The sequence below is a fragment of the Saccopteryx leptura genome, chromosome 5 (assembly GCF_036850995.1).
Source record: "Saccopteryx leptura isolate mSacLep1 chromosome 5, mSacLep1_pri_phased_curated, whole genome shotgun sequence".
Taxonomy (NCBI): Eukaryota; Metazoa; Chordata; class Mammalia; order Chiroptera; family Emballonuridae; genus Saccopteryx; species Saccopteryx leptura.
Genome location: NC_089507.1, coordinates 154,405,316 through 154,424,824, shown reverse-complemented (window position 1 = coordinate 154,424,824; position 19,509 = coordinate 154,405,316). Strand labels below are relative to the sequence as shown.

The 19,509-nt window shown below is 35.0% G+C and overlaps 1 protein-coding gene across 1 annotated transcript in view; it reads right to left on the bottom strand.

The window, feature by feature from the left end:
* Positions 1 to 1,677: 1,677 nt before the first annotated feature.
* The window catches only part of GEN1 (GEN1 Holliday junction 5' flap endonuclease), a 34,612-nt gene continuing 16,780 nt past the window's right edge, over positions 1,678 to 19,509 (bottom strand). The window contains exons 5-13 of the mRNA XM_066386198.1: positions 18,005 to 18,078; positions 15,351 to 15,442; positions 13,859 to 14,009; positions 13,149 to 13,185; positions 12,982 to 13,062; positions 11,604 to 11,734; positions 9,592 to 9,653; positions 6,340 to 6,480; positions 1,678 to 5,836 (exon numbers count right to left, since the gene is read on the bottom strand). Of these exons, the coding sequence (XP_066242295.1) occupies positions 4,518 to 5,836; positions 6,340 to 6,480; positions 9,592 to 9,653; positions 11,604 to 11,734; positions 12,982 to 13,062; positions 13,149 to 13,185; positions 13,859 to 14,009; positions 15,351 to 15,442; positions 18,005 to 18,078 (2,088 nt within the window). The 3' untranslated portion in view covers positions 1,678 to 4,517. The remainder of the gene's footprint in view (positions 5,837 to 6,339; positions 6,481 to 9,591; positions 9,654 to 11,603; positions 11,735 to 12,981; positions 13,063 to 13,148; positions 13,186 to 13,858; positions 14,010 to 15,350; positions 15,443 to 18,004; positions 18,079 to 19,509) is intronic.

Below are 19,509 nucleotides of genomic sequence, written 5' to 3'. Positions count from 1 at the left end.
CTTCAACATGATATTCACAACTATTATTGTACTTATCTTTAAGCATCTGTGCAGATATACATGCAGGGACATTGATGCCATTAAAGAGTGACAGACCTATTTATTGACATGGACTAATTTCTAAGATACATTAATATATTGGTACACACCTCTGGAAGGCTCTACAAGGGATTAGAAACAGTGCTTGCCACTAGATGGAAGGATTAGAGTCTGGCTGTTAGAAATAAAAAGGAAATTGACTTTTTCACTCCATATTTTTTGTACTATTCCCACTTTTTAATTTAATCACATGAAAGTATTACCTTAAAAGGTGAATGTCACTTATGCAATAACCACTGATTTAAAAAAACATATCAGTTCAATTAGGACAAGTGGGCTCCTTGAGAGAACTGTCCTTGGTTAGAATTCACTTATCCAGGAATTTATACGTAGCAAGTGCTGTGTCAACATGCCACTTTTCTAAAACAAAGTGAAACTTGATTCAAAGAATTTTATATATATTTAGTGGAATTAAAAAAACAAACAAGTAAAATTACTTCAAAAAAAAGCACAAAAATTCAAAAGGATTCCAAATTTGAGTCTAACTTTGCAACATGGCATAACTACTAGATTAATAAATCAAAATTTCATCTCCGATCTAGGGAAAACCTCTTCACTTCTCTGGACTTGTTTTCTAATATATAAAATAATGACAGTGGTGCACATATAGGAATGAGGTCAGACTGTATACATTTTAGATATTAAAGAGTTTGGACAGGTAAAATTCTCTACAACTTTTGGTTTTCGATCAGCTTTATTGTGATATAATTCACATAGCAGTTTATCTATTTAACTGGCATAATTCAATAGTTTTAGTACATTGTTTTGCAATCACCACAATTTTAGAAAATTTTCATCTCTACCCACTCATCCCAAAACCCACCCATCAACAGTCATTTCCCCTACCCCCAGCCCTCCGCAACCATGAGTCTACTTTGTTTCTACAGATTATAATTTGCCTATTTGGGACATTTCATATAAACCAAATCATACATGAGGTCTTTTGTAAAGATTGGCCCGTCTCTTTAGCATGTTTTCGAGGTTCACATTATATTTATCAGCACTTCATTTTTTTTATTGTCAATTGCTTGAGACCACATTTTGCTTACACACTCATCAGGTGATGGGCATTTGGGTTGCTTCCACTTTGGGGCAGTTATAAATTATGTGCTATGGACATCTGCATACAAGTTTTTGTGTGGATGCATGTCCTCATTTCTTTCGGATGTATACCTAGGAACGGATTTGATGCATAATGTGGTAATCATAACTAACCATCTGAACCATCAGATTTTTCCAAAGTGGCTCTCCTATTTTACATTCCTACTAGCAGTCTATGAGGGTTTCAATTTCTCTGCATCCTCATCAACACCTATTATCTGTTTTATTTAAACATTTTTTAAAAGCTTTTATTTATTTATTTTCTTTTTTTTAAAATTTATTTTATTTATTCACTTTAGAGAGGAGAGAGAGAGGAAGAGAGACAGAGAGAGAGGAGAGAGAGACAGGGGGTGAGGAGCTGGAAGCATCAACTCCCGTATGTGCCTTGACCAGGCAAGCCCAGGGTTTCGAACCGGCGACCTCAGCATTTCCAGGTCGACGCTTTATCCACTGCGCCACCACAGGTCAGGCTTTATTTTCTTTTTTTACAGAGACAAAGAGAGAGTCAGAGAGAGGGATAGATAGGGACAGACAGACAGGAACAAAGAGAGATGAGAAACATCAATCATCAGTTTTTCATTACGATACCTTAGTTGTTCATTGATTGCTTTCTCATATGTACCTTGACCGTGAGGCTACAGCAGACCGTGTAAGCCCTTGCTCGAGCCAGCGACCGTGGGTCCAAGCTGGTGAGCCTTTGCTCAACCCACATGAGCCCGCGCTCAAGCCGGAGACCTCAGGGTCTCGAACCTGGGACATCCGCATCCCAGTCCGATGCTCTATCTACTGAGCCACCGTCTGTCCGGCTGTCTTTTTGATTCTAGCCATCCTCTTAGGTGTGAAGTGTTATCTCATTGTGGTTTTAGTTTGCATTTTTTTGATAATTAATGATGAGAATTTTTTTCATGTGCTTATTAGCCATTTGCATATTTCTTTGGAAAAATATCCATTCAGATATTTTACTGACTTTTGTCTTATTATTATTGAGCTGTTAAGGGTTCTTTATACAAGTCCTTCTTAATACAAATCCTTTATCATATTTATGATTTGTAAACATTTTATATTTTGTGGGTTATCTTTTCATTTTCTTCATGGTGTCCTCTGAAACACAGTTTTTAGTTTTTTCTGAAGTCCATTTTTTTCTTATTGTTCGAGCTTTTGGTGCCATATCAAAGAAATCATTTCCTAGTCCAAAATTATGAAGATTTATGTCTGTGTTTTCATCTGAGTTTTACAGTTTTAGCTCTTCTTTTTAGTTTTTTGATCCATTTGAGTTACTTTTGTATACTGTATGAGGTAGGGATTATACTTCATTTTTTTGTATGGGGATATTCATTTGTACCAGTAAGTAGCATTTGCTGAAAGACTACTGTTTTCTCATAAGCAGTCTTGACATTCTGGTTGAAAATCAATTAAATATAAATATGCATATTTCTGGACTCTCAATTCTATCCCAGTGATTAACATATATATATGTCTACCTTTATGCCATGACAACATAGTCTTCATTATGGTAGCTTTATACTAAGTTTTGAAATCAAGTTCTCCTTCCTATTTTTTTAAAAATTGCTTTGCCTATCCTGTGTCCCATAAATTTCCATACAAATTTTAGAATCAGCCTGTCAGTTTCTACAAAGAAATCAGCTGAAATCAAAGGAGATTGCATTGAATCTATAAATTAGTTTGCGATCTTAATATCAAGTCTTCTGACCCATGAACATGGGATGTCTTTTTATTTAAGTTTTTAAAATTTTTCATTCAACAATACCTTTATAGTTTTTAGAGTACAAATTTTATACTTCTTTTGTTCAATTTATTCCAAAGTATTTTATTCCTTTTAATGCTGTTGTAAAAATAACTTTAAAATCACTCAGTATTATTCAGTGAAAATATATAGAAATATAATTGATATTTGTATATTGATCTTATATCCTGCAACCCTGGTAAACTCATTTATCAGTTCTAGTTGTTTTTAGTGGATTCCTTAGAACTTTGTATATACAAAATCTTGTCATCTGCAAATAGTGAGTTTTACTTTTTCCTTTCGAATCTGACTGCCTCTGGTCTTTCTGATTGATAAATGAATTAATGCATAACTTAATATTTGGAGATGTTAAACTCATTATTATTTAGATTCACTTAAAAAAAAGTAAGGGAAAGAGGCCATGGCTCAGTTGGTTAGGGCATTGTCCTGATATACCATTGTCCTGATTTTGATGCAGGTTTGATCCCTGGTCAAAATCAACCAATGAATGCATAAATAAGTGGAACAACAATAATGTTTCTCTCTCTCTCTCACTCTCTAATAATGAAAAATAAAGGGAGTCCTGCCTGGGTAGCTTGGTTGTTTGGAGTGTCATCCTGATGTGCCAGGGTTTACTGGTTGGGTCCCTGGTCGGGGCGCATGCAGAAGTCAACCAATGAATGTGTGGATGGGTGGCATGGTGGACTAAGGTTTCTCTCTCTCTCACTTCTCCTCTCTCTATAAAATCAATCAATAAATTATTTTTTTAAAGGGAAAGAAAAATGCCATAGAAGAAAACAAGAACAGAAAACAGTGAAAAACCAACAAATTAGGAAGCAAGAAATCTGAATCTCACATCATTATTAATTAGCTGTGTGATCTGAGCAAATGTCTAATTCTCTTCTGATTACACATTCTATTTTTCAAATCTTTTTCCATTTTGCATGCCTGTTAACTTCTGGAGGTAATGAAAGAATAGCATTCCTTTGGTTTCAGCATTAAAACCAGGATTTTTACTACATATATTGACATCTTCCCCTTTTCCCATCTTTCCCCTCACAAAAGACTTTTACCAAAACTGAAAGGGTACCTTAAAAGTATCCTCACATGGAGAGAAAATATAACTCTCACAAAAGGTGCAAAGATATTGCAAGATTATAGGCAATTCTAAAGAGTTATCCTCTTGGAAACAAGCTGAAATATAAATAAATACTTTAGAGGCTTATGCAAGAAATCAGTAAAAATAAGCAAACAGATGAAGCATTAACTCAGTGTAGTACCATATTAAAGCTATGACTAAGGAATAGTCAGTAAAGATATAAAAAAATGGCAAGAGTATGTTTTAAAAATGTATATCATCTACAGTTTTTACCACAAGGATCATCTTTTAAAACAGAAATTTTAGGTCACTTTTTAAAATTATAATTTTGATTAAAATGTCAAAAGCATCTCCTGACACACAGAACCGCATTCCATTTTTCTGCCAAGCATTAACTAGCCACCTTCCCTGTGTCTTGGCTAATGCTGTTTGTAGGAGAACACTAAGTCACACTTAAACAGTTTTCATTGCATTTCACATGTTCTGGAACCTCAGTTTCAATCTCTGACATAACGGAAGAGGACTATCCAAACAAGTGCCGGATTCGTCTTTTTCCTCGTGACACTGTAGGAAACTCTGAGAACCCTTTGCTGCATCTGGGAAATAGTTTTCTTCACTGCCAGTTGCTTTATAAACCTGGGCATACTGTTCAGTTTCTTTAATATGTATCTTAGGGTTACGTGATTTGTTGGCTTCATTTTTCTTGAACGGGGCTGATTTCTGCTTCTGAGAACTCGGCTTCATTTTTTCAGTTGCATACCCAGCTCTCCCAAACACTGGGACACTGTCTTCATCAGAGGAATATCTGTCAAGGCAAACACTTTTCTTCTCTACGATTTTCTGAGTGGCCTGCAAATCAATTTTTCTACTCTGATCTAAAGAAGTATTTGGTGGTTCGACCCTGACATTAGAAGTCTTTACTGTCATGTTTTTGACAGAATATGGTACAGAAGTATTCACTGTGTAGTTCTCTTGAAACAGCTGGCCTCTTTTTAGAACTTTAGGGTTCCTAGATTTGTTTTGCAAATACATTCCTAGAAGATCCTTTGGAAGATGTGATGAACTATCAGAATGACTGTTAGAAATACAAGAGTCTTTTGCTGTGAGTCGGGATAAGGTTTTCAGGTCCACATCGGGTTGTAGGTTATTCTGAGGATGTGATGATTTTAGATGCATTCGTTCCTTTAAGGGCAAGTCCTGCAGGTGTAAATCAGTCATGACAGAGAGCAGATGCTCTTCAGGATCAGTCTTTCGAATATCCCAATCCAACTCTTTATTAATGTCTGTGGGGCACCATTCTGTTTCACATGACAGTTGCCCTGAGGTCTTTATAAAGCTGTCAGGGCCACTGGTCCCAGGTTCTGAATTTAAACCATGAGAGCAACTGTTCCTTGGAATAGCTGGAGAATTACTAAAAGAAGTTCCATCCCAATCAATGGTGCTCAAGTGTAGATCAGCAATCACCGGCAAGTTAGGGGAAGAGATATTCAGGTGATTAGATTCTGAAATTAGAGACTTACTGGCAGCTTCAATTTGCTGCACAGCCCAAGGTCCTGAAGAAGATGTAAACTGTTCTTCTATATTCAAGCGCAGAGCATCTTCAGATAAACGCGAGTTATTTGATGATGCAGAAATAGATTCCTGGGATAATGTGGAATCAGAAGAAACATCCAAATTTAACCGGAAATTCTGTTTACAAGAGATTTCACATGTGGGTTTTAAAGTTATAAGTGACCGAAAACCAGTATCATCTGTTTCTGGCAAATGGTTTTCTTTAGGCTTAGTTTTCATGTCTAAAAAGAAAAAAATACAGTATAATTAGAATCTGCTTTATTTTACTTAACTTGAATAAAATTAAAGAGTTCAGAATAAATCTGCATAAGCAATCTTTGCATTTTTGTCCCAGTATATTCCTAGAAATGTGTCATAAGTAATTATAACAAAATAATTATCAACAAATTAAAAAATATTTTTTGAAAACAAGGTTATGATCAAATTCTTTTTCACACTGAGTTCTGGGAAATAAAGATGATGTATTTATAATCCAAAATACATTACATATACTATTTGCTCAAAAAGTTGTTAGTATAATTACTATTATTAATAGTTGGTTAAGTTATCAGATACAGGTAAGAAGGGTTTATTCTTGACTTTTCAGCTTTAAAAGAAAGTATGTCAAGACAAAGAAGCAAGTGTATAATCTTTACTCATATAGAACTTTAAGCAAAATTCAGAAAATGTAGATTCAAATGGCAGATAGCTCTAGACATAAATAGCTATCAAATGAGATACTTACTTTTATTTTTCTTCCCTTTCTTTTCCAGCTTTTGTTTTTGGTAAACAGCAACAATCTCTGGAAAAGCTGCTTCAAATAATGATTCTTCTTCTATTGTTTGTAGAACTAATTCTCCATGATCATCTTCTATAGCATAATGTTCTAAAAGATTAAAAATACAGTAGGAAGCCTTAATTACAGACTTGAATGATTCAATTTTTCCAGGTAACTAAGTTTATCATGTAAACTTCCTTGTCCACAAATGGACAAGTCATTGCAAATCTTTATAACTCTATTCTAATAATGTGTTGATTCTAGTACAGAACTGATTTTATTCTGCCTGACAATTAGAATTTTAAACTCTTTTGCTTTAGAGATGGTGGGAGTAGCTTCGAGGATAAAAACCTTTGTTTAGATAAGGTTAGTTGCCGTTATATTTTTTAGACTAACAAGTGTTAAAATTCCAGATACAGAATGGGAATAGATAGTTGATTTAAAGTCCAATATTGGCCCTGACCGATTGGCTCAGCGGCAGAGCATCAGCCCGGTGTAAATCCCGGGTTCAATAACTGGCCAGGGCACACAGAAGTGCCCATCTGCTTCTCCACTCTTCCCCCTCTCCTTCTTCTCCGTCTCTCTCTTCCCCTCCTGCAGCCAAGGATTCATTGGAGCAAAGTTGGCCCAGGCACTGAGAATGGCTCCATGGCCTCACCTCAGGCGCTAGAACAGCTCCGGATGCAACGGAGCAACGCTCCAGATGGGTAGAGCATTGCCCCCTAGTGTGCATGCCAGATAATTCCCAGTCAGGCACATGTGGGAGTCTGCCTCCCACTTCTCACTTCAGAAAAATACAAAATAAAATAAAATAAAGTTCAATATTAACTTTATTATTATTTTTTAAAGATTTTATTTATTTATTTCAGAGAGGGGAGAAAGAAAGAAGTAGGGGAAGGAGCAGGAAGCATCAACTTCCATATGTGCCTTGACTGGGCAAGCCCAGGGTTTCAACCAGCGACCTCAGCATTCCAGGTATACTTTTTATCCACTGTGCCACCACAGGTCAGGCCAATATTAACTTTCTTTAGTGGTGGCTTCTGAAAAGAACAGAATTGAAAGGTTCATCAGAAATATTACAGTAGTTCCCTTTATCCACAGGGGATACAATCCGAGACTCCCAGTGACACCTGAAACCACAAATAGTATTAAATCCTATATATGTATGTTTTGTTCTGTATATACAAATACTTAAAATAAAGTTTAATTTATACATTAGGCACAGTAAGATTAACAATAACAAAACAGAACAGCTATAACAATATACTATAAAGTTATATAAATGTGGTCTCCTCTCTCAAAATATCTGATTGTAGCGTACTCACTTTTTCAGTTAAAGGAAGACATTAACAGCTTTTCTGGCATATCCAAATTGCCAGCATCACTACTCTTGTGCTTTGGGGCCATTATTAAGTAAAATAAGGGTGACTTGAACACAAGCACTGCAATACCGTGACATCAATCTGATGACCAAGATGGCTACTAGGGACCAATGGGCAGATTGCATATGCAGCATGGATGTGTTTGACAAAGAGATGATTTATACCCCAGGTAAGACAGAATGGAAAAGCACGAGATTTTATCAGAAAAACACAAATTTAAAACTTATAAATTATATATTTCTGAAATTTTCCACTTAATATTTGTGAACCATGGCTGAATGCTGGTAACTAAAACCATAGACGGTGCAACCATGGATAAGTGGTTTCTACTGTACTATTTTCTAGAGGTTATCAACTTCTCGAAGATGTACCCAGGTTTAATAGACTTACAAGCAGCTGATAAAGGAAAATGAGAATGCTTATATGAAAATTCACAATAAGATATAAAATAGCAGACTAGATTTTTTTGCATTTACTCTGTATGAGGGCAAAACTGCACAAGAGGCCAAACTGGAATGAAAATATTAGTTGATGAGTTTAAAGTAGAAACAACGGAAAGAGGTGAATTTAAAGTGTTTCTTACTTAAACTAGCTTGGAGCACACCTTCTGCCTTACAGGACAGCTCTCACAAGGATAAGTGAAAGTGGGTACCTGATCCTCAGTGCTGCACAGAGATCTGCAGAGCCAAACTGGATTTATGCCATTTTCCTTTCTAAAAATATACTATAGTTGGTGGCACTGTTCCTAAATAGTTTTCAAAATTCTTCAGCTTTATATTTTCCTCTTATTGCTTAGGAAGGTTGATCTAACTCTTTACTAATTTCATTCTTCAAAGTAACTTACAACTTAAAACCTTCATTGAGAAATCTAGTCTCTCACTCATTCGCCTATAATCACACAACATATTCTCAGTGCTAAATAAAATTGAAATTGGGATTCTTTTATATTTCAAGAATCTGTACTTTTCTTGCCTTCAGCTTTTGATGCTAATTTAAAGAGTTCACTGTAGTTCTGTCTGCAGCAAAATAAGAATAAGTTTTCATTCCCATGAAAACTAAAGAGTAGGAAAAGGAGAGGAACGGTACCGTAGGTGCCATTCAGTGCCCTTGACTTCTTTCTTTATTTTTTAATTAAGTGAGAGGATAAGAGGTGGGGAGGCAGAGAGAAAGACCTCTGTATGCTCTCTGACTGACTGGGATCCACCTGGCAAGTCCCCTACCGGGCAATGTTCTGGCCCATCTAGGACAACTGCTCTGTTACTCAGAAACCAAGCTATTTTAGCCTCTGAGGTGAGGCCATGAAGCCATCCTCAGTGCCCGGGGCCAACTTGCTGAAACCATTTAAGCCATGGCTGCAGGAGAGGAAGAGAGAAGAGGAGGAGGGGGAGGGGATGGAGAAACAGATGGTCACTTCTCCTGTGTGCCCTACTGGGAATCGAACTCGGGACTTCCACACACCAGCTCTACCTCTGAGCCAACCGGCCAGGGCCACCCTTGACTTATTTAGATTCAACTACATGATGAAATCCAATAAGCAGACTGTTGGTTGCAGCATTTTCTTGAAAAATATAAACCAAAACTATTTCCATATTATTTTCTTAAACATTAAATATAAAAAAAATGCCAACTTAAGACATTAAAATAAAATTACTTAAAATGTTTCATCTTTACTATTAATCAAAGCCTATTTAAATAGCACAGGTAAACTGTAAATTAATCCTGGGTGCCTGTTTCTTCTTTATCTTTTATATAAATATGTATGTTTTACATATGTGTGCAATATTTGCTAAACATATATGGTTAAATGTTGTAAATTTTGCTTAAATTGAATACATACCAGGCTTTTCCCACTCTATTTCAAAGCAATGAACTCCATTTCTGATCCGGTTTTTAACAATTCTGAAAAACAAATTCATTTAATGAGGTCCAACTGCATGAGTTATTTGGAAGTTTTCGATTTATAGTTGAATTATTCAATTTCCATTGATTTTTTATTCTATTTTATAACATTTTTTAAAATGATAAGGAATTACCAGTTATTCTTTGACTAATTTATTCAAAAGATAATTTTATTGTTAGGTATATATAACTTATAATTTATTAAATCCTATGAATAGATTTTCCTTTATTATTCAGTATACCAGTTTTCCATAATAATTGTTGTTTTAAAGTCTATTTTGTTTCTGTTAAATATGCAACATCACTTTAATAAATATTTGCCTGGTAAATGTTTTAAATCACTTTATTTTTAAACTTTGTGTAGTTTTATTCTGAACATGCCCTATAAGCAAAATATTGCTGAATTTTGTTTACTCATCCAATAAAGTACCTTTAATAGATGAGTTTAATTCACTTACATTTATTGAGATTACTAACATAGTGGGACTCATTCGTATTTCTAATTTTGTGAATTTTGTGTTTTCGTTACCAAGCTTTTCTTTGCTACTTCCCCCTTCCTATATTCTTTGGTTTGATAGTTTTGTTTTCCTATTTTATGTATTGTTTGGAAGATAAGAGATTGTATTTCTAATGTTTTAGGGGCTACCCTTATGCATACTTCAGAAGTTTTAGTTTATGATATTTTAATCATCAAGCATTATGCAGATATTTATGTACATATTTTTTCCAGTCAGTTTATTAAATTAGGTAAATATGTTTTTTCAGTTTTTATGCTGACCACTATATTTCTTGTTATCTTCATCTTCCCTCTGGGTTCAGTGTTCTTCTTGCTGAAGGAAGTACATCCTTTAACAGTGCTTTTAATGAGGCTCAGTGAATGGTAAACTCTTAGTCTTCATATGTCTGAAAATGCCTTTCCAACCAGGAAATCATATTTTAATGATGTCTGGGTCGCCAATTACTTTTACTCAAGGTTCTGAAATATTATTCTATCATTTTCTGGCATCTATTACTATTATGGAAGATGTATACTATCAGATTATCTTTTCATTATAGTTTTGTTTTTGTTTGATACTTTCCTCCAAACTTTTTATTTTGAGTTTCAAATCTTGAGAAAAGTTACAAGAACAGTACAGAGAATGCTCACTTATCCTTCACTGAGATTCATTACTTCTCAGTTCCACTTCACATTTTTCTTCCCTTTCTGGTCCACAGAGTTATCTGGCTAAGTTTGGCTATATCTTTTTACAGTGTTTTTTTAAATAATCTATTATTACTATGTGTTTGAAACAGTAAAGTATGTCAAAGTATGAATATACTATGTTATCTTGACTGTAATCCCTGAATAAGCTTTCATTATTCTAGACCAGTCCCCAAACTTTTTACACAGGGGGCCAGTTTACTGTCCCTCAGACCGTTGGAGGGCCGGACTATAAAAAAACTATGAACAAATCCCTAAGCACACTGCACATATCTTATTTTAAAGTAAAAAAACAAAACAGGAACAAATACAATATTTAAAATAAAGAACAGGTAAATTTAAATCAACAAACTGACCAGTATTTCAATGGGAACTATGGGCCTGCTTTTGGCTAATGAGATGGTCAGTGTCTGGTTCCATATTTGTCAATGCTAGCCGTAACAAGTGATATGACGCGCTTCCGGAGCCCTGACGCGTGCGTCCCGCATCTCTGCACTTTGTGGCGCCACCACATACAGCACACAGGATGCATCCTGTGCTCTCTCACTGACCACCAATGAAAAAGGTGCCCCTTCCGGAAGTGCGGCGGGGGCCGGATAAATGGCCTCAAGGGGGCGCATGTGGCCCGCGGGCCGTAGTTTGGGGACCCCTGTTCTAGACCTTTCTTCCATCTTTATAAAGATGGAAGAAAATTTTAGATCATAAGATAATCAAATAGAAATACAGAAATTTCTTCAGATAATTCATACCGGATTGGCTGTAGTTGATCAGAGTTCCTTCTACCAACTTTCCTTTCTATCAAGTCAAAGTGAGTCAAAAGTACCAACAATTTCTCACATGCATAGTGATTGGGCCAATCCATTTTTTCAAGAGTAAATCTCTGTAGATAAATAAAAATAAAGCAAAGTTTTCTTATTTCTTGGAGACAAATAGCATTCAGATAACATTATTTTTTCCTTGTTAAAATAGTACCAGTGAGAGTATTTCCAGAAAGAATATAGCACAATAATTAAGTGTGAGAATTCTAGGTTTGAATGCCAGCATATTTCCCAGATGTTGGGTAGATTACTAAACCTCTCTTAGTCTTATGCTTTCCATCTGTAAAATATTACTCTGCACACAGATTATGAAGATTAAGTGATACTACATGTAATGTGCTACATATAATAACAAATTTTAAATGTTCAGTAAATGTTGGCTACCACTATTATTTCTGTTTTTGGCAGGAATAAGCAACAAGTAGTTATAATTTACTGAGCCACTCTGTTTCTTGAGCCACTATATTAGGAGTTAATATATATAATCGCACTTAATCCTCATAGTGACTTTATGAGATAAGTAATACGATTTCTATTTTGAGGACAACACCTATCCCGTGTCACATAGAAAGTGATAGACTATCCAAATTTAGATTTAGGTAACTGATTACATATCATAATGCCCTTGTAAACTATACTACCTTTCATAACAACACACTTGATCTGGACATTCTCTGGCCATTAGCCTGTCTCTCCTCACATACCCCAGAATACAGTATATCTGTACAGTATATTTAAGGTGTTTTCTAAAAAATAGCATGATTATAATTTGTCTTATGGTCTGAAAAGTTTGTTTTACTATGTATACAAAGAAAAGAAGATTAGGAGCCTGGCTGGTTGACTCAGTGGTAGAGCGTTGACATGGTGTGTGGAAGTCCCAGGTTCAATTCCCAGTCAGGGCACACAGGAGAAGCGACCATCTGTGTCTCCTACCCCCTCCCTCCTTTCTCTCTATCTCTCTTATCCTCTCGTAGCCATGGCTTGATTGATTTGAGCATGTTGGCCCTGGGTGCTGAGGATGGCTCCATGGCACCTCTGCCTCAGGCACTAAAAAAAGCTCAGTTGCAAGCATAGTCCAAGATGGGCAAAGCATTGGCCCCAGACAGGTGAGTCTGTCTCTCTATTTCCCCTCCTTTAACTTAAATTAAAAACAAACAAACAAAACAAAAATGATTAGTAATAAATGCTGGAAAGTACATGGGCAATCTATAGTGCTCTGTTTTAAATGTTCTCTCAGACCACGCAAAGTGATTATCCATTATCTTCCTAATATCCAACTTCATATTGTAAAGAATTTATTTTCAGATACCTGAAACAACAATAAATCAGGTCTTTGGTACCTGATTAACTTCACCAATTTGTCCTTGTTCAGAAGGAATTCTTGAATAACCTAGTAAGAGAAAAGAAAATAGAATATGAGACTTCAAACTTTTTAAAAAACTTCTAAAATAAACACACTTGAATTATTGTTATTACCTCATGGAAGGGGAATCCCTCACAACTGCAAGCTTTTCTGAAAATAAATTATATATATTTTATTAATACAATCAGACTCTAAAACCATCTCATCCAATCTCCTCCCATTTAATAAAATACATCCTTGTATAGTATTCCAGTCATGAAGTTTCACTTTGAATAACTATTAAATTTCTATCTTCTGGCCCTGGCCAGTTGGCTCAGTAGTAGAGCATCAGCCCGGCGTGTGGAAGTCCCGGGTTCTATTCCCAGCCAGGGCACACAGGAGAAGCGCCCATCTGCTTCTCCACCTTCCCCAACTGCTTCCTCTCTCTTTCTTCCCCTCCTGCAGCCAAGGCTCAATTGGAGCAAAGTTGGCTCTGGTGCTGAGTATGGGCTCCATGGCCTCTGCCTCAGGTGCTAGAATGGCTTTGGCCACAAGGGAGCAACACCCCAGATGGGCAGAGCATTGCCCCCTGGTGGGCATGCCGGGTGGATCCTGGTTGGGCACATGTGGGAGTCTGACTGCCTCCCCACTTCTAACTTTGGAAAAATATATATTAAAAAATTCTACCTTCTGAGGTAGCTTAATTTTTTAACAGAATCAAGAAAAGGATTTTTTGAAACATTACTAATTCAGACATGGGGGAAGGTTATATGGAAATAATTCAAACACCGATGTATCAAATAGGTCAAGCCAGAAAAGAGTGAGTTAAAAAAACAAAACTTACTTCTTAATATTGTTCTCTACTACAGTCAGTTGCCTATCATACTCTGCTAGGTGCCACTCACAAGGACAACAGTATTCACAATCATGTGGTTCACAATATCGATCAGTTTGACATAATTTGCATCCATTATGTTCATGATCCTTAGGTGAACCTTTAGGGAAATACAAAAAGGTATGCTTTTCACTGCTTTTTAGAATTACCTTCTACATACACTTTTTTTCTTGCCCTTATCCAAATATTTATAAATGAATACTTTCTGGCATAGTATCTAGCCTATAGAAGGGTTTCAACACATGTAGGTTGAATAGGTAATGCACACTATGGTAACTCTTAGGGTGAAGTAGGTCCTGAGCTATTACTATCATGATACTCTTTTGTTTCTGTAAATTCCTCTTTTATCTGAAAGTGTTAATTTGTAATTTGAAATTATATATTTAGAAAAAAAGAAATTATATAGTCATAATAATCAACAATGAAAAACTTTGTGGTTAATTTGATAGCTAAATGCCAGAAAATTAGGCTATAATTATTACTACTAAAAAATATTATTTACTTAATAGAATAATTCATGAAATGATTTCTTTAATGAGAATATTAGAAGAATATACCAGATCATAGTGTTTAGCTTTCAGGTACCTTTATAACTCTTTTTAAACCATGCTGGGAACATGGATAAATTATAAGTGCGGTGATATGGGTGTGGGCCCTAGTTCCCTTAGAAAGCAAAGCATGACCCCTTCAATATTCTCATGTGGAAGAGCATACACAATTTATATGATCTAAAATTGTCATTTAAAGGGTGACAAGAAACTACAGAATAGAAATTTACCTATAAAACTGATTTCTACCATGATTTCATTTATAATGTAACAATGTTAATGAAAACATATTAAGGCAAGTAGGCAAAGCAGCATCTTTTAAAAGATGAGCTATCATGATCCCTTAATCTCTCCTGAGAATGAAACTTTTCTAATCTAGTACATATCAGTGACATGTTTTATTCTTTTACCAAAAGTAATAAAGAGAAAAAAAGCTATTTTCAATAATAATGAATGTTTTAGAGATTACTTTCAAGGTGAAATCTTCACACAATAAAAATGCACTACAGGACAATTAAGAACCATTTATATGTAAATGGAATCACTGATATGGAAACAAATATTTCAATTTCAATTTCCCCTAAGACTATAAACATAATTTTCCCCTTTAAAATAGAGTTCTATATTAAAAACATAATACTACAATCTAAGTATCTTAGATTTTGAGTTTGAAACTGCACTTACCCTACATTTACCATTTACATCACATGATTTCATTCAACTATCCTTTACTGGGTGCTTACTGTGTACACGTGATACAACTCCTGACTCTGAGGATTCCAAGTCTAGTGGGGAAGATGATGTAAAATGTGACTAGGAGAACAGAGATGAAGACGACATGGGTATCTGACACTCACTCTAAGATAGTATCCCTGCTATCTGTGTCTGCTTACCTGGATGGGAACATACAAAGCAATGAGCCAGTTTTTGAGTAACTAGTGATTGTTCCGTAGGGTAACAAGATTTTTCCTTCCACTTAGTAAACCTTTAAAAAAAAAAAAAGTCACCAAAATGCCATGTTCTCAAATATCAGGTTATTTAGTTCCCTTCCATGTGCCAACTTTTTTCCTTTGGTGGTAAAGTTGCTGGTCTAGCCTGGAAAAAGCCTTAATCTATGTATCTCAATTTTTAAATGCGGCCCACAGGACAGGGCAACAAGGAAGGAGAATGTCAGAAAGGGAGAGGAAGGAGAGGGAAGGAGAGAAAAGGCAGATGAGTATGAGCATGCGCATGTCCTTAAAAAGTCTTCACTTAGGCACACATGTAAAAAGAACGATTTGTCTGTGTCTGTTTTTGATATCTTTTCTCAGTGCCAGAGTATAAAACAAACAGAATCGTGTACACAAACACTTCTGTGCATCAAAACAGTGTAAAGGGCAAAGTATAAAACTTGAAGCTTCTGAGTAAGAACTGTTTCAAAACTCCAGATCATTTGAAATTACAAAATTTTCCCAATCCCTTAAAGAATAGCAAAAACTACCTGTTTAATAAAATATATTTTTAAATGTGTATAACTGCTAAATGTCTATTAAATAAAAGTTAATTTTTGGCTAAAGTTCCATGTCAACATATAACCACCAGTGGATAGTTAAGCACTATCATAAAACCTAAGTTCTAAATTGTTCCTCTACTTACAGAAGTTAAAGTTCTAATAAAAAGCTAAACTATCTCTTCAGTTTACTGTGTAGTAACTAGCAACAAGACTTATGAAACTTTTGGGATTTCTAACTCATATACTACAAATACCAAGTACACGCTTGCTGAAAATTAGCATTAACTGCTTCTGGCTGCTGGATGAATACTAAACAGAGTTTCAAAAATTAGAAATAAATAGGGGGAAGTCAGTCTAACTTAATCAAAATAAAACAAATAATTATAAAGACATGTAATTTTGTTATTTTTAAATGTCAAGACCAACATTTAATAAAATGTTGCCAAAAGTACAAATGTGTGCTGAAACCATTTCAATAAGAATAACTGGTAGTTGTGCAAAGACCATGACTTAAATTTGCATAACAACCTTACCCTGTTTACTGCGCTTTTTCTGGTAACCTCCCATAACTGTCTCCGCCTACCTCTAACATCTTTTATTTTCAACTCAAGATGGTATTTAAGCTGGTGGATTCAGCATTTGGCGAGCTGCTCCATTTTCCTTGGTCTCCTCCCTTGTATACAGGAGATCTACCTATTAAATTTCCACATATTTGTGAATTTCCCAAATTACTTTCTGTTGTTGATTTCTGGTTTTATTTTATTGTGGTTGGAGAACATATTTTATATCATGTCAATCCATTAAAATTTTTTGTGGTTTGTTTTGTGGTCTGACATGTGGTCTATCTATCCTGAAGGGTGTTCCATGTGCACTTGAGAAGAAAGTTTATTCTATGCTTGTTGGGTGGAATGTTCTGTGGAGGTCTATTAGGACTAGTTGCTTTACATTGTGGTTCAAGTCTTCTATTGTATTTCTTGTTAATCATCTGCCCAGGTGTTCTCCCCATTATTGAAAGTGGAATATTGAAGAAAAATAAAAAAAGAATGACTGGTAGTAAGCCAAGGACCATATTCGCTTGTTTTTCCTTCTTTGTGTTATTTTTCACAATTCCCAAACAATTCCTTAACTCATCTCCATGCCCAAGTATATCTTCTATCCTACTTTGGCACAGTAATCACTGATATCAAAAAGGAATTTATTGAAGCCTTAGATCTATCAATAGCTTTACAGCTGAATGAGAAGTATTATAGGAACGAGCACAGTGATTTGAAATTGTTTTCATGGTCATTCCTTCTTGATTTCTCCAGGCAGTGTCTCCTTTCCTGCACTCGCCACCTCAAACCTAAGGGAGGCCTGGACTGTTTTAAGTCTCCAGTGTCCTCGTTCTTGCCTTTACTCATTCTATTTTATCACCCTCAATATTAATTTTTTATAAATTGCTGCTTTTACCAAGTAAATATAATACACATACTACCAAATTCAATAGCATAAATTTATACATTTCAGCATATTCTGAATACGACCTGTCTTGAATGCTTAAACTGTACAGTCTAAATTAATCTGAGTTAATGTATTATTAAATATATTATTATAGAACAAAGGGCAGTCAAGCAAAAATTTTGATGAAGTGTTACTTATTATTAAATATTTGTAACATGTCAAGCAATACATTTATAAAATAAATTCTGTATCAAAGTATTTTGTATCAAAAATAATTTTAAGGATAAAATTATTTTAATTTTATCTTTACTTGGTGGTAACATGGCCCATGGCAAATGCCTACAGTTATAAATAAAGGCATCTGACATCATACTACTTGTGTTTACAGTGAGCTAATAATATTGAAAAAATAATAATATGGCTTAGGATATATATCCTCATCCTTTCTTTGGAAAAGTTCAAAATAAATAAAAATAAGTAATTTCAAATGAAAATATAAATCAGTTTAAAAATATGAAGTCTTTTACTGGAAAGGTAATACTTTTTGTAATATTCAGAATTAAATTCAAGAAGAATAACAGTATAATGTCACAAGAAAACGTATTTCTTAGTTACCTCTGAAGTAAACTTTGCCCTTTCAAAGTCTGTATAAGTTTTAATGCTTGCTCTTTTCCAACTCCAGGGACGCCCTTTCAGAAAGTGGGTAAAGAAATTCAAACATTAATCCCTAGGGAATGAACAAAGTACAGTAATATATCCATTCAATACGAAAGAATGAGGCCACTGCCTAATGACAGGAAAGATGTGCAAGGTGCATTGTGTGGAAGTGAAAACCGCAGGACAGCCTGTGGCGCGATCTCGAGTTAATTAATCTAAGCAAACAGAAAAGTCAGAGGGTTATCATATAGCATATTACTGACAGTGTTTATTTTAGGAAAAGGAACAGAATTTAAAGGGCATTCACTTTCTTTGTAAATTATTTGCATAATAACTTAATTTGGCCTAATTTTATGTTATATTTGTAACCAGGAAAAAGCAGTTAATGATATGAACGTTTAATTATTTAAAAACCCAGATGTCAAAAAAGAACAAAGGGGAATTCCAAGTTAAGCCTTGAAATGAGTAACTTAAGAGAATTAAAACATGCCCCAACCCAATAAATGTACAGTCACATGGCAATTTCTGGTGTAAGTTGAGTCTTCCAGTTCCTGTAAAAGTTTACAAGTATGTCCTTATAGAAGCAGGGCTGCTAGTTAGTCAACATGCACCAGGACAGAGGTATCAGTTTTAAAAATACCCTCAAGCATCCTGCGTGCCTCCTCGTAAGGGGGTCTTCCCTCTAACCTGAATCCCTTTCCCAATCCACCACCATTCTGCTACTAAAATGGCACAACAGATGGTAACCACAAGCCTATGTCTTTGGCATACCAGTTGCCAAATATTTAGCATATCAACCTTCTTGTATTAGCATTTAACTACATGCTAAGTTTTTTTAAGACAAATCATGTTAGCACATAGTCTTAACAATCTTTAAGTAGAACAACATAAATAGATGGCAGTTCTGATGATGAAAGATACAAATGTTCTGAATAGCTAAGGCTACATAATATAACACCAATGTAGCTAAAGTTGGTTTAGGTGAGTTTGCAAATTTTTTCTTACATTCAACATTGGGCTGCTTCTAGTCTTTATGATATAATTACATAAGGGAAATATAAATTTCCTCTTTCAGAATTAAATTATAATAAAATAATTATTTTTTTATGTTATTTAAAAGTTTCTATCCTCCTGCTTCCTTTTCTTACTAGTTAAAATAAATGTGAATTTCTCTATCTGGTCACCGATGACATAAATTATAGATTAGGGTAAAATTTTGACTTCCCTGCTATTCTTCCTCTCTCTTGAGCCCTGTTTAAAAAAAATATATAAAAATAATAATAATAATAATAATAATTATATACCTTCTTTTTCTAGATGTCTCTTGGGGATGAGTATACAATATGTATAATGAAGGATTCAGTAAGAATACAGAGATGGTCAGTAGGAACCTAATAATGGGGTTACATAATAAGAGCTACAATACAAGTCATTTATAATTTTTTTTTTCCCCCTGAAGCTGG